A 14,691-nucleotide genomic window follows, 5' to 3' on the forward strand; every position below is an offset into this window, starting at 1 on the left:
GTCAGGGGGAAGTAGAGGCCGCTGTGGAGGCCCAGGCCGTCACAGATAGAGGAGGCTGTGAATAGCAATACCTCTGAATGCTGGCACTCACAGGACCCCACATTAATATTAATGACATTAAGTATCCAGAGATCCCCAGCCCAGTTGGGCCAAGGTATCCCCCTCGTTTTCCCTATTATTGCTGGAAGATGGCAGAGGTCTGCCAGGCAGATTCTCCCGGTGACAGGATTCCCTCCTGCAACCAGGATTCTGCGGCTGCCCTTGGTAGGCCAGGCTTTTTCCTGACCACAAATCCAGCCAGTGCTCACAACAGCCTTCAGGGAACTCAGCAAACAGACGCATGGTCCTGGGTACTGATTTGGACAAACCAGCTGTGAAGGACAATTTCTGGCCACCTGGGAATTCGATGAGATGAGAATTTACTGTCGTGGAAGGTGGCAAGTGCTGAAAAACCAGCAGGTGCAGTGTCATCTCGTTTTCGTAAAAAATATGACCCAGAGAGGCATATCAGCAAACAGGGAGATACAGAGCGGTATTGTGGCCATGGTCTCTGACCACTGGGACTGGAATGCTTCTCAGTTTTAAAATTTCTGCTTGTCTGGGTTGTCTGATCATGTACAACACACAAGAATTGCCTCTGTAATGATAAAACAGAACACAGACATGTATGTACACAAACACACGTGCGTGGTAAGGATGTCACAGTGGGTTGCAAAGTCGAGGTTCAGCTTCTGGTTCCCATGAGAACGAGGACAGCAGGCTTTCATGAACTCCGTGCACCCTTTTAGGGGACCCTGACAGCCTCCCTGGTTCCGCATTATTTACCACCTCGAATCCCCTGCCTCTCCTAAATCGCACAGAGGGCCGGGCACCCCGTTAGGACTGACTTAACGAACGCCTGTAGGCTGAATAATGATCATTTCCTGAAAGAAATGCCTCCTGCCTCTTCCAGGGCCACAGTGCTGGGATTACTCACTGCTGACATCACTGACCTTCCCACCCCTCCTCAGCCTCCTGTTCCTCTTAGGAGCTGCTAGGGAGGGGCTGAAATAAAGGTCACTGCAGCAGATGCTGGCAAGGTATCCCACATCAGGCCCAGGAGGGCGGCCCCGTCCCAGACCCTTCCCCAGTGGCAGCTGGCTGGGAGGCCCGGGGGTCCTCCAGCATCCTGCCTCGCTGGGGGAGCCTGGGGGCGGTGGACTGAAAGAGAGAAGAAGGGGTCCACCCTGGGACTTCTGGCAGCAGACTCCTGCTATTCCAGGCCCTTATGGGTGGAGGAATCTGGAACAGTGAATTTGGCCTGGTTTTGCCTGTGAACTGGGGCTGGGCCCAGTTTCTGTTCTTCATGTCTTTAACGTTCCCTATCCCTGACCTTCAGAAATGTGAACAATAACATTAATAAGATTGATGCGTATTCTGTGTGCACGAGCTTCACACGGGACACGGCACTGCCATTATTTACTTTGAACCTTACGGCAACTCCATGAGGTAAAAACTGTTGTTGCTTTCATGTTAAGGACATGGAGAAACTGAGGCACAGAGAGCCATGTGCCTGAGGTTACACTTAACTGTCTGCGGGAGGCACAGGGACTCTGACAAGGCCATCCCATCCCTCTTTCTGTGTCCTCACTGGAAGGCTCTGCTGTCAGGCTTTGCAATGGGCGCAGGAGGGTCCAAAGGTGATAAGGAACATCTGTAGGGTGCTTTCGAGTCTCCCACGTGTTTGCATCCACATCTGAGAAAATCCCGACTTGAAAGACTAGGAAACCAAGACTTGGGGGGCCTTTCGTGGCTTTGCACAAGTTTCCACAGCCATTCAGAATCCAAGCCAGGTCTCTGGCCTCAGAAGGGTACATTTCTTCCCCTAGGTCCTACAGTCCGCTGGCCCAACTCTCAGGACGGCTCTGAAGGCCTGGGAGGGAGATGCATGTCCTCTACAACCATGGAGATGATGGCTGCGCTCAGCCCCTCCGCCCGGTGGGGGGATTGGGGGAGGGGGTGCTGTGCCAGCACCTCCTCGGCGTCTCCCCCGTGACTCACTCCTGGGACCCAGGGGAAACACAGCCCTGCGCTGCGGGCAAACATTGCCTGCCTCCTGCCCCGCCTCCAGCTCCCCGCCTCCACATTTGCTAACCGAAACCCGGCTGCTGCTATTTTTAACCCTCCAGCTCCCCCTCGCCTGGGGCTCCCCCCTGCACCCCACCCCCACCCTCTGCCCCAACCGGGTGCCACCAGCTTGTCATTCTGAGAGCAGTTCTCTAACCTGAACGCCCCGGCGGGTGCAGCGGATGCCCAGGCAGGTTTGTGGGGCAAGCAAAACAAGACGGTTACAGCCCAGTTGCCGAATTCCCCCACCCCGGACTCTTTCCGAACCTGTGGCTCCCAGCCGGCCCCGCCTTTCCCAGCCTTCCTGGGAGCTGGGGGAGGCAAGAATGAGACTTCCTGGGCTGGGAGTGACAGCAGGAGCCGGAGCTGGGCTCCTCAGAGTGGGCTCTGCAAGGAGCTGAGCTGTACTGCTGAGCGGGAATAGGGTACCCCAGGGCAGAGGCTCTCCCTGAAGGCCCAAGGTCTCTGACCACCAGGCTTTCCAATCCCTGCAGGAAATATGGAGAAAAAAGGAAGTGGGAAGGAAGCAGGGTGGGGATGGTGAGTATAGCCCCCAGCCCTCCTCATTGAAGGTCCCCTCCCCATCCTGATGTCGCAGGTACACAGGGGCTGGGGTTAAGCTTGGGAGTGAATGCCTGGGAGGCTCTGGAGTCCAGGGGCTTTTGCAATGAGCAGCCTAAAGGAGGCCCGGGGTAGAATGCTGGCCGAGGCAGGAGGGGGAGGGGGTGGAAGAGGGCTCTTCTCTTATCTGGGGGGCTCCTCTAACTCCTTGGGTCTCTAAGGAAGGAGCTGCAGCTCCCTGCAGCCTCAGCTCTATGTCCCCCAGGGAACCCCCCTCAACACACACACACACACACACACTGCAGAAAAGGCTGGAGGTGCGAGGGTCTGAGGGCTTCTTGCCTGATGTGAAAATGAGCCTCCTGAGAGGGAGAAGGGGTAGGACTGCAGGGGCACTAGCTGATGTCTGCCCCCCTGGGCTGAGAGCCTCACCCAGTTTGGGAAGCTGATTCCAAGGGCCCAGGAGAGGCTCCGGGGCACCCAGCCAAAGGACCTCTCCAGGCCTTCTCTTCTGTCCAGACCCCAGATCGATCAGCCAGCTTTAGCCTTCTCCTTTGCCCCAGCTTCTCTGGTGCCTCGCCCAAAGCTTCTCTCTGGTCCGCCCTCCCTTCCAGGGCCGGGTCCTCTCTAACTCTTGACCCTCTCCACAGTGATTCCTGAGCCAGGTGAATAAATCCCAGTGGCTACAGAGGCAGCCAGGCTAGATCCAGAGAGGAGGGACTTGGCACGGGAGTTCCCAGGTGGAGACATGGGGAGGAAGGGGATGAGGCGGGAGGAAGGTGAGGCTGGAGCGTCAGGAATGGGGTGGTGCTTGAGAGCACCTAGGGAGAGGCTGCTGCCTTCCCCACACCCAACACGTGCCTGCGTGGGGCCCTGGACTCAGCCTGGCAGAGGAAAAAGCTGCTGCTCCTTGGAGCAGCCTCAATTCCAGCACTGCCCAGCTCCCCTTCCTCCCCTTCCTCTCCTTCCCCTCTGCCAACCTCAGGGGGCTGCTTGGGGGAACAGAGACCCTGTTGCCTGCCATGCCCCGAAAGAGGCTTCAGTCCTAGGCCAGTGCTCAATCCAGGAGCCCCACCGGGATCCAGGCGGTTCCCAAGCATGCTCAGAAGCTCTGAGGACTCACTTCTGGTCTGGGGAGGTGAGAGAAGGCATCAATGTCACCTTCTCAAGCCACCTGGCCACCCTCTCCAAGGAAGTCCCACCTTGCTATTTCTCTGTTGCTGCACCCAGTTCATTTCCTCCTTAGGGCTTATCACAATGTAGGAGATATATATACACTCATTTCTTGACTTGCCTCCTCGTTACTGTCTCTCTCCTCCACTAAAGTGGAAGTTCCCTGAGGTCAGACGCTCTGCCTATGTGTTCAATGCATATCTGCGCCCGGTGCCTGGCACATGGCAGGGCCCGTCAGCCTCCAACGAAGGTGTGACTAGCTGAACGACCAGCTCAGTAATGGGGCCCCCCCAGCCGCCGTCATCCCCTTTACGGTAGATGCTCAACAGTTCCAGGCCTTCCTCAGGGAGAGAAAGCAGGCTGTAACAGGAAGAGCAAGCTCGGGAAGCCTGGCACCCCAGAGGAAAGGTCAAGGCCCAGTTCACGTCCACACCGGGGCCCGATGGGACCCGGTGTGGACTCGTGCACACACGCACACAGAGAGGACGCTTGGGTAGGTGCTGTACTAGCTTTGAAAGGGTGGACTTCTGTTGTAGATCTTCCTCTCCATAGCCCTGTGTCCTTGGACAAACCACATACCTTTACGGATCTCGGTCTTCTCAAAAGAAAAAACGAAAATGTTGGCCCTGAGCAGTGGTCCTCAAACATGGCTTTGCACCAGAATCACTTGAAGCACATATTATAACCTAGATTCCTGGGCCCCAACGCTGCAGATTCTGAGTTGGTCTGGAATGGGGCCCAAGGGTCTTTATTTTTAACCCCCTCCCAGGTGTGGGAAGCAAATGGTTCAGGAACCGGCACTGGAGGACCACGACTGAGACAGTGCTTTTCAGCAAACATCCGGACTTCTATGAAAAACCCGCTCTTCCATAGGTATACGTTCCCCCAAAACACATCCATACATCCTACACGGAGCAATAAATCGCAAAGGTATACAATTCTACGGATGTCGAACCTCTGAATTACATGTGTGCGTGCTCTCCAAACACCTCATCCAGAGCCACCACATGGGTCACAAACTGCCATGGAAACACCACAAGTACACACACCAGTCCCAGAGGGTGGACAACCAGACCCCCACCACAAACCCTGTGTGTACACACACCCATCACATGGGGACCCACACTAAACAAACGCTCTCCTGAATTTATTTTGCCTCTGGGAACCAGTCCAGGACCAAAGGAGCTATGCTCTGCTGATGAAAATGTCCCTCCGGCCTCTGCCACCCCCACCCCAACCCTGTGCCCCAGGCAGCATGCAGTCCACTGTCCCCTGGTAGAGGGAGGGCTACTGGAGGAGGAGAGAGGACAGACAGAATGAGGGGAGGTACAGAGCCCTCTCCGAAGTCCAGCAGACCCTCCTCTTCCCCTGCTGCCCCCCACCCCCTAACCAGGAGATGCGAAGGGGTCCACACCCAGGTTCCACCCCCATCAGTGCTCGCTCTAACTACTCGCCTGGATTCCCAGGCCCTGGTTCTCGAGAGCCAAAAGGGCTTGGAAGGTAGCCCGATTGAGGGACTCCTCCTAATACTCAGGCTTCTAAGGAAAGGGCTGTCTGGGGGCACCTTCCTGCAGCCCAAAGGCCTGGGTCCCCTTGGGAAGGTTACCACAGAAACAGGGGGGAAATATCACAGGGAAACACAATAGCCGGCAGGGTCACCTGCTGACCAGGCTTCCTGCTGTGTTGCCCACCACTAACCACCCTCCCCCACACACACACACACCACCTCCTTGCCCTCATGGCCTCCTTCTCTGGCCTCAGCTTGGGCCTCCTCACCAGCGCGCTCCTTCCTGCCTCCCCTGGCTTGGGGGAAGCAGCCTTAGACAGAAAGTGCTCCTCTGTGGCTCTAAAGGACATCAGGGATGGCCCAGAGCTGAGCCCCCCACTCCTAATCCTACCAACGCCCCCACCACAGGAAATCAAAGCTTCCTGCCCCAGAGGAAGTGCCCCATCTAGTGAACCAATCCAACACACACAAATGCACAGTCCTGGACAGATGCCCTCCCCCTCCAGCTCCCGGGCCTTCCTCCGGCCCTGCTTTTAGCAATACCACCCGTCCAGTCTTTAGTCTGACCTAGGACAGGCCAAGGCCAAGGTGCAAAGGTGGGGTTGGGCAGGCCCTCAGCCAGGCCAGAGGAGGAGAAGGTCAGGAGAATGGGCATGAGCAGAGTTAGAGGGTCTGGTTCTGGCCCACTCAGCCTACCATTCCCTGGATGGGTGACCCTGGGTCTTGCCTGAGCTCATCTTCTCTTGGGCCTCCCCTTCGCACTTGAAAATTACCAGCTCTTAATGAAAGGCCAGGAAGAGGACAACAGGAGGCCGGGGCTACACCAGCTTCTGCCTTCCAGGTCCTTGAGCCAGCATGCCTACACTAAAGGGGGGGGGTCCCCACCCCCATCATACATGTGTTCATCACTCCCAGGGGTTTTCATTGAGGACTGGGGAGATGATAGAGAAAGAAAGAGTTCCAACTCTCCTTCCCAGAAGCCACCAAGGATGAAATCTGGGGTCTGTCCATCATCCCTAAAGGAAATTGGGGGCAGCATAACAGTTTCCACACTAGATGCCAGTCCGTTTCTTTCGAGTCAGCCTCTCTTCTTCTGTGCTCTGGGAATTAGACCTGAAATACTGTCCCCATTTTATTGATGGGGAAACTGAGCTTCAGTGTCAAAGCAGAGGGACCAGTTTAGATTCTTGGGAGGGGGGTGTTAGTGCAAGACCCGAATGCAACCTTGCCAGCCTCAGGATCCCAGCTTAACATCAAGTGACCAGAGAGACACCCACCTGGGGGCCAAAGCTAAGAACACAGAGGCCTCAGGAGGACACTGCCCCAGGGCCATTCTGGATGTAACACCAAGGGGCAGCTCTGAGCCTGTCCCTACAGGGTGGGGGAACATCAGGGGACTAAGGGCAGGGAAGAGTACTAGTGGGTCCAGACCTGCTTCTGGTCTGGGTTCACTGGGTACAACACAGTGACTGCTTTGTGCCTTAGTTTCCCTCTAAAGTGACTACAGAGAAGAAAATTACTTACAAAGTAAGGCAAGTAGAGGGAACACAGAGCAGAGAGTAAGGAGGATGAGCTGATAAGCAACGATGAACTAAGAGTAGCTTGCAGAAGCCAGAGAAGGAGCCTGGGAAGTATAAAAGGGTTGGGGTGAGGAGTGAGGAAAGAAGTGTGTGTGGCAGCCAAGCCACTTTAGGGACCTGGACTATGGGGTCCTTGTTGGGGAGATATTGGCTGCCACAGTACCCCATTCGGAGACAGGGAACTGAGTCACAGTCTACTTTCTTTCAGCCCAGTGGCTGGGCAGTGGTCTTGGGGAAGGTTCCCATGGGTCCTGCTGCAAGTCCAGGGGACAGGCAGATGTGTCCAGATGCTGAGTCCCCAGCAGGGTCACTGAGGGCCAATGCCTCATTCTCAACCTAAAAACTGGCAGGCAGAGCTGGGCCTCAAGCAGATGTTGAATCTGGGCGTGGGGAGGGATGGACAGCAGCAAGACAGCCAGTGTCCAGATGCGGCGGGAGGCCTCTGTGTGCAGGACAGCCAGCAGAGACAAGGGAACGGCCAGGACTCCGCGGGGGGGGGGGGGGGGGCGGGGAGGAGCAGCAGTGGCTGGGAGGTCAGATACGAATGGGCAGGCAGAGAGAAGGAAACGGGGCTGGGGGAACTCGGTGGCCTGCAAGCTCCAGCGGGCTCTCTCCTAGTCACGGGCCTATGGAACTCGGGGCGTCGGAGCTGCCAGATTTACCCTCTGCTCACGCTCCCTAGCACCAACAGACCACAGGCCTGGGGGGCGGACATCCCGTTCCCCACCCCTCAGTACACAATCTTGTGGTCCCCACCCTCTCGCGCCGCTCCCGGCACCTCAGCAGCTCACTTGGGCACAGGTGTCTCCTCGCCCTGATGGGTGAGCAAGGGTGGGGGGCGGTGCTCAGAGAAACCTCACGGTCCGGGACCCCCTGCGGAGGGGTCGGCTGCATTCGGCCCTCCCGGGCCCCGCGGGATGAGGGCGCTGATGTCCAGCGCCAAGAGCCGGGCCCCAAGTCGGTGGGTCGTGCCCTTTGCCCTCGCGCTTCCAAACCTTCCGCCCCAGAGCACCGCCCCCTCCCGGGCCCCGCGGCGGCCCTCTGTCCCTCCCCCGGTCCGCCGGTCTGTCCTCCGCGGGCTTGGGGGTGATGGGACGGCCGGCCTGCGCGCCGGCGGCCCGGGGCCTCCAACTCCCTCCCTCGGGCCTGTCGCTGCCCCGGGGCGGGCGGATGTGGGCGCCCCGCGGGAGGCCCGAGCCCTCCGGCCCCGGAACCGGCCCCGGCCGAGGCGGGGTGGGGGGGACCTGCCAGAGCCCCCGCGGAGCCGGGAGGGGCGTGCGCGGCTGGGGGGCGCACTCCAGGCCGGGCCCGCGGGCCGCGCGGAGCCCGAGCCGGAGCCGGAGCCGAGCCCGAGCCCGAGCCGGGGCGGGCGGCGCTGGGTGCAGCGCGCAGGGCGGGGCGGGCGGGGCGGGGGGCGCAGCCCAGTACTCACCAGCGCCGGGGCTGTGCATCCAGGGGCCGGGGCCCTCAGAGCGGGGGGCTCATGGCGGGGCGGGGGGCTGGGGCGCCGGCCTCACATCCCCCCAGTCGCCGGCGGCTGCAGAGCGACTGAGAGACGGCGAGAGGAAGGGAGGGGGCCGGGAGGGGGAGGGCCCTGGCAGCCCGGCCGGCCGGGTAGGATGACAATGGAAGGAAATGCTTTATCTGAGTCTGAGAGCGGGCCAAGGGGGAGGGGAGAGAGGGGGCAGGCGCTCGCGGCCCGGGGACACACCACCGCGGCAGACACTGCCCGGCGCGGCGCTCGGGCGGCGGGCGGACACCCAGAGCGGCCCGGGAGGCAGCGTAGAACCCGGAACGCGGGACGCGGCCCCGACCCGCGCGCGGCCGCCGCGCTGCCGCCCAGCCCCAGGCGCCGCGCGCCGACCCGCGCACAATTCCCGGAAACCCAGATACCTGAGCGCACGCAGCCTTGCATACACAGCGTACACGAGCGCACAGCCCTGTTTACACAGGGGCACAATCGTTCGCACAGACACACTTCTGGGAGGGACCCCCGCGCTCGCAAGTGCGTGCACGTACGGCCCCACCAGCAAACAGCCGCACACAGGGACGTGAGGCACTCGTGGAGTCCCAAGTCCCGGCCAAGGAATCCCAGACGGACACCCCTGTCCACACCCCCCCCATACCCCTCATCAACACGACTTGCCTGAGGAAAGTTCCAGGATCTGATTTGAATCACTGCCCAGCCTTCCCCTCTGCCCCCCCCCCCACGCCTGCCGAGGGGAACAGAAGGGTCCAGCCTGTTCCTATTAAAAGAAAAAGGGGGTGGGGGCGGTGCTGATTTTGAAAGTTTTCTTTTTTTAAAGAAATTTCTCAAGGGATTTCCTTCCCTCCTCTCCTCTTCCTCTCTTCCTCCCATTCCTCTCCCCCCACAACTCTCCCCCCTTCTTTCCCCCTCCCGGTCCCTATGAGTCAAACTTCAGCAATGTGCCCAGTGTCTCCCAGTGCATTACAGCGGATCACAGAAATGTTCCAGTCTGTGAGTCGGAATGCAGCCGCCTCCAGCCCTCCCTCAGCTAGTAAACTCAGCTCTGGTCCAGATTTGCGCAGCAGTCCTTCCTGCACTCCCTGCCCCCCCCCCCCGCCCCCTCCTCCTAACAGGACCAGAAGGTCAGACTCAGGGGTCAGGGGCTGAGGACCTCCCCATTGTGCTCCCTGGCCTAGCCTATCAGCTCCGTGGCCTCTGGCAATGGGCTGGGTGGGAGACAGAGACTGGCTTTGGGAAGGGGAGAGGTCCACAGCCCAAAACACTAGACTCTCCTGTGATGGGAGGCGTCACCTCCAGAAGGCAGGATGTGGCTTCCCTCTGACTTCCTACCCATCCTACCTCCCTCTATCCTTGGAACCCCAAGAGCCTCACTATTCTACCGAAGGAGAAACTGAGGCAGAGCCAGAAGCAGAGCCATACCACATGGGAAGCAAGAGTCCATGGTGGCCTAGGAGGGCTTGGACATGGCAAGGTCCAGCTTCTGACTACAGACTCTCATTCGCACAAGCGCAGCTTGGGCCTCCTCACTTGTTTCTTCCTGGGTCTTGTAGCGGTCCCTTTCCTTGAAAGCGGCCCCCTTTTCCAGGGCTCAGTCAGCAGGGAGATCCAACCCCTCTGCTCTTGTTAACTTACTCTCACAAGCTCCTTGCCTGGCATCCAAGCCCTTCTATGGCACCGCAGCACACTGTGCAAACACCCCTCCCTCCCCCCATATCCCGCTATTTTTTTCTCGCTCCTCTGCCCAGTGGCTCCTGGTACTTGGTGCTCAACAATATTAGTTGCTGTTATTTCTCGCATTATTTCAGCTAAACTGGGCTACTGTCTGCACCCCATCATGCCCTCAGGCTTTCCTACTCCCTTACTTTGGCTCATCGTGTTTCCTCCACAAATGATGCCCTCTCTGTCCCTTGCTGCTTCTGTTGAAATCTTCCCAGTTCTCAGGGGTCTATAGCCATTTTCTCCTGGAGACTTTCCAGGATTCCCATAGCCAGAGGGAGTCTCCCCCTCCCTGAAAGGACCCCACCAGCACTTTGTCAGTCTTGCTCTGTGCACTGACTTTCATCCACCTAGTCTCCGTGTCTCAACTCTCCTTCTTCCCAAGAATGTTCAAGAGTGGACATCCCCTGATCCCTTAGTCATGGGTGCATTTCTTGCAGTGTCTTCTTAAATGGCTTGCACAGAACTCAAGTTCTCTATGAGTTCTTTGCTGAAGTGAGACAGATGTTCCCAGATGTCAAGGACCATTCCTCCCCGAGCTGGACACCCCTTTTCCCCATGACCGCCCCAAGCTGACACTGCAAGATGCATGTTTTTCTGCTCAGGTGCATTCTTCCCAGCTCTCACCTCCAAACCAGATGACTGGGTCCTTCCAGATCCCTCCTTCGTGCCCGTGGCTTCCAGAAAAATTGCTTGGCTACTTCAGACTCCTAGCCTCTCCCCTCCCCCACATCATCTCTCTCCCTTAACTCTGCCATCCCCCCACCTTAATACACCCCAGGCTTCCTGGAGTAGTTTCTGGACTGAAATCAGGCCCCCGTTGCCTCATTTCTGCCATGTGCATCATTCACGTATTTCTTTTGAGCCTTCTTTTTCTTTTTGACCTAATCACTGAATTCTAAGAGATTGGAGCAAAAAAGGGTTGTCTTCCTCTGCCCCAGTCTGTCCCCCAAGTATCCAGTGCTTTCTACACACACCAGGACTCACCATCCCCAAAGTGTAGACAGTAAGACCACATGTAAGACCAGCACCCAGAAAGCTGGACTGTGTCCCTCCCTCCCTGGACAGCTGAACTCTTCACTCCAGCACCACCACCCTCCCACCGGAGGCAGGTCTTAAGCCAGTTTCTAAGTCCCACGCCCCTTGCTGGATGTAACAGAGGCCCCAGGAACCCTGAGAAACATGAGGCAGGAAAGTGCAGGCTGCCTGTCTCTCCTTTATCCTGGTTACCATGGGAAGTTTCTCTGCAGAGCTCTGGAGTCAGGCCTATCTCCCAGGGGGCTCAGCCAAGCACCTTGCAGAAGACTTTAGCCCCATACGACCTGCCTTGGCTCCCTCGAGTCTTCCTGGAGTCTCTGGCCAGTCCCAAGCTGCAGGGCACACCCCTTCTGCTTCCCTTTGGGCTTCTGGGCCTACTTGACCTTCTCTTTCTCCTCTCCTATCTTTACTTGAGTACTTTACAACTATATGCCGTGTAGCAGGCTTATGTCATCCTCTTGGCAGACATTAGATCATTTATTCTTAATAATCCTTGTTATGCTCACGCTTAAAGTATGGCCCACCAGGGTTACAAAATCTGAACCAAAGTTACCCAACTAGTAAGCGATGGGGTCATTCGTTCCTTCAACAAATATTATTGGGTGCCCACCCTGGGTCAGGGATTCAGAGTTCTAGAAAGTCATCCAGTCTATACTCAGGGCTCTGAGACCACTCTCATCCCTGCCTTCTAGATGTGGTAGCCAAAGCCACAATTCTTCCCTAACCCACACTTCCCACACACTCCCCACAAAGCCAATCAGAAAGTGCTCATTCCCCACAGCCTCCGTGAGACCTCACAGTTTTCACTGGGTTGGGGTGGGCCTTGCATTACCGTTTCTGAACCTGGAATCAAATGCCAATTCACAGGGTTTGGGATTTGCGGGCTGATAGGGGAGGTAGGTCTCCAGATCCAAATAAAGGGTTTCATGGGACCAGATATAGCAAGTGGAAGGCAGGAAGGAAGGAAGGAGGGAAGATAATTTGGATTTACCGAGCGTCTCCTTTGTATCATTTGCTGCTCAAGGTCCTTTCACTTATATCTTGTCATTATCCCCATTGTTTCAATGAGCAAACATAAGTTCAGAAAGACAAGATGATTTGCCCAAGTCCACACAGCCAGTAAATGACTTAATCCTGAATGTCTGATTCAGAGCCTGTGCAGTGTCTCATGGCAGGTCGGAACAACGGAGAAGCTGCTGGCCTCATGTAAACCTGGCTGCTTGAGGTCTCAGCTGATCTATGTGTGACATTCTTTTTTTTTTTTTTTTTTTTTTAAGATTTTATTTATTTACTTGACAGACAGAGATCACAAGTAGGCAGAGAGGCAGGCAGAGAGAGAGGAGGAAGCAGGCTCCCTGCTGAGCAGAGACCACCCCCCCCCCCGATGCGGGGCTCGATCCCAGGACCCTGAGATCATGACCTGAGCCGAAAGCAGAGGCCCAATCCACTGAGCCACCCAGGCACCCCTATGTGTGACATTCTTGAAGCCAAATGTACCTCCCAACTGACCCCAGCCATAACGTCTCATCCCCGGCTCCCCCCTTTCTCTGTCGGCATCACACAGTCAGAATTAGAGGAGCTATGTAAGTATTCCAGTTAGGACTAGGAGTGCAGCCAGCCAGGCCCCCCACCTCGGATTTCAAGATGGGAGGGAAGGGGGGATACATCCTTCCGGGCCAGAATTGGGTGGCTAAGTTCAGAAGAGGCTACAAGTCCAGATGGCTCAGGTTGGTTGGTAGACCAGATAACTGTGGAGACTAAGACAGGTGGAAGGAATGAAGTGAGTCCCTTACCCTATCGCTGTGCCCCCCTTCAGTGTCAACAAAGGTGATGTGGTTTCCCCTGTGGTCTGTTGCCCTAGACACCTGCAGTTCTTAGTATACGTGTATGTGTCTATGTACCAACAATGACATGCAGGGGACACAAGGGAAAGCGGTGGGACAGGATGGGGAGGGGCAGGAAGTCAAAGACAGGGTCTCCTTAACCCCAAGATGAAGAAAACAGAATGAATCCAAAAGATGGCAGAGGTCACCCCTTTGACTACTCCAGGGCCCCAGCCGGGACTATCAGGAGAGAACTGGAAGGAAGGCATTATGGGGTTCAGGGCTCTGGGTTGGGACGCAGCTGACTAGAGTTCTGGACCTAGTTCTGCCATTAAATTCCCAAGCCACACCTTCCTGAGCCTCAGTCTCAGTCTTCTGCTCTGTAAAATAGCAATATCTTGGCTCCTTCTTCACAGGGCTGATCTGAGGTCACAGGAAGGACATGTCCAAACACTGTGAGTTTTAGAATCATTGTCCTGATAGCCCCTGGATACAGCACACACATGTGCATGCACATACCACAGTGAAGATAAAGGACATTAAAGGCAAAAACAAAACACAATCTCTGCCCTCCTACGGATCACCGTGTGTTGAGGAAACAAAAATATAAAATACTTGAAAGCCTCTTGGAAGAAAACAACTCTTTTTAACATCTCACTACTGTGTGACCTTGGCCAAGTCACAGCCTCTCTGGGCTTCGGTTTTCTCATCTGTCAAGTGAGGGAGCCGGTTTAGGCCATGTCGGCTTATCTTGCTGAGTCGAAGCTGAGTTTTTCTGATCCTGTTATTCCAAGCATCCGTGAGAGCACAGGCAAAGAGGGATGACCTGAGCGGATTGGGACCCGAATGAACTAGGAAGTTTTGAGCTGGGTTTCGGAGGAGCCCAGAAAGGTGAATCAGTGTGAGGTGAGGGGGGTGACATTCCAGGTGGGGAGAATGGCATGTGCTAGGCGAGGCAAGGAAGCAGAGGGGTGGCAACCAGATTAGGGAGGCTCAGGAATGAGGTTGGTAAGGACTCAGGGAATCTGGAGAGGAAGTCAGGACAGGAGGAGGGGAGAAGGCAGTCACCACTGAGGCTGCTGAGATAGAAAGTGGGGGAGGGATATGGGTGGGAAGACACTCTCTTGGCCCCAGAGGTCGGTGCCAGGGCCCATCCAGCCAAACTCCACCCAGCAGAGAAGGAAAGAAAGCTTCTCTTGCCAAGAGGCCCCATCCACCCTTCCCTTCTCTCCCAGCCCCACTCCCAGCCTTGAGGTAAGCCAGGGCCCCCTGGAGCCAGAGCCTCCATTAGTGATGGAAACAAACAGATGGGGACCCGCCACATCCTTCCACCACAAGAACACCAGGGGCAAAATCATCATAATAGTCATGATGACGAAGACGACAGGACAAGGAGGTAAAGTCCCCCCTCCCCCACCGCTGCCAAAACCACAGCTCTGGAACTTCTTGAGACAATTGTTCTGTTTACTAGCATCTTGGCTCTTTAAGAGCTGCAAGTAGATTTATAAGATTATCTCATCTGTAGGATCCCCCCAAAACTGACATTGTTATCAAAATCACTTAGAAGGATCTGTGAAAAACAGATCTCTGGGCCCCCACTCACAGACTCCGTTAGGCTCTCTGGAGTGCAGAGTACCCACTAACCTCAGGTTTAGGACACTGGTCTGATCCAAACTGTTCCTTTTACAGATAAGAAAA

The 14,691-nt window shown here is 56.4% G+C and overlaps 1 protein-coding gene across 4 annotated transcripts in view; it reads right to left on the minus strand.

Annotated features, from left to right (window-relative positions):
• HDAC7 (histone deacetylase 7) overlaps positions 1-9,139 on the minus strand; it is a 36,165-nt gene extending 27,026 nt beyond the window's left edge. For 2 of the 4 annotated variants that reach the window (XM_044226439.1, XM_044226437.1), the window contains exon 1: positions 8,821-8,874. In XM_044226439.1, the coding sequence (XP_044082374.1) occupies positions 8,821-8,842 (22 nt within the window). In that variant the 5' untranslated portion in view covers positions 8,843-8,874. Of the gene's footprint in view, positions 1-8,359; positions 8,634-8,820; positions 8,875-9,073 lie in introns of those variants that run through there. The other 2 variants (XM_044226441.1, XM_044226438.1) reach the window with 2 other exon arrangements.
• Positions 9,140-14,691: the final 5,552 nt, after the last annotated feature.

This window comes from Neovison vison, chromosome 12 (genome assembly GCF_020171115.1).
Source record: "Neovison vison isolate M4711 chromosome 12, ASM_NN_V1, whole genome shotgun sequence".
Classification (NCBI taxonomy): domain Eukaryota; kingdom Metazoa; phylum Chordata; class Mammalia; order Carnivora; family Mustelidae; genus Neogale; species Neogale vison.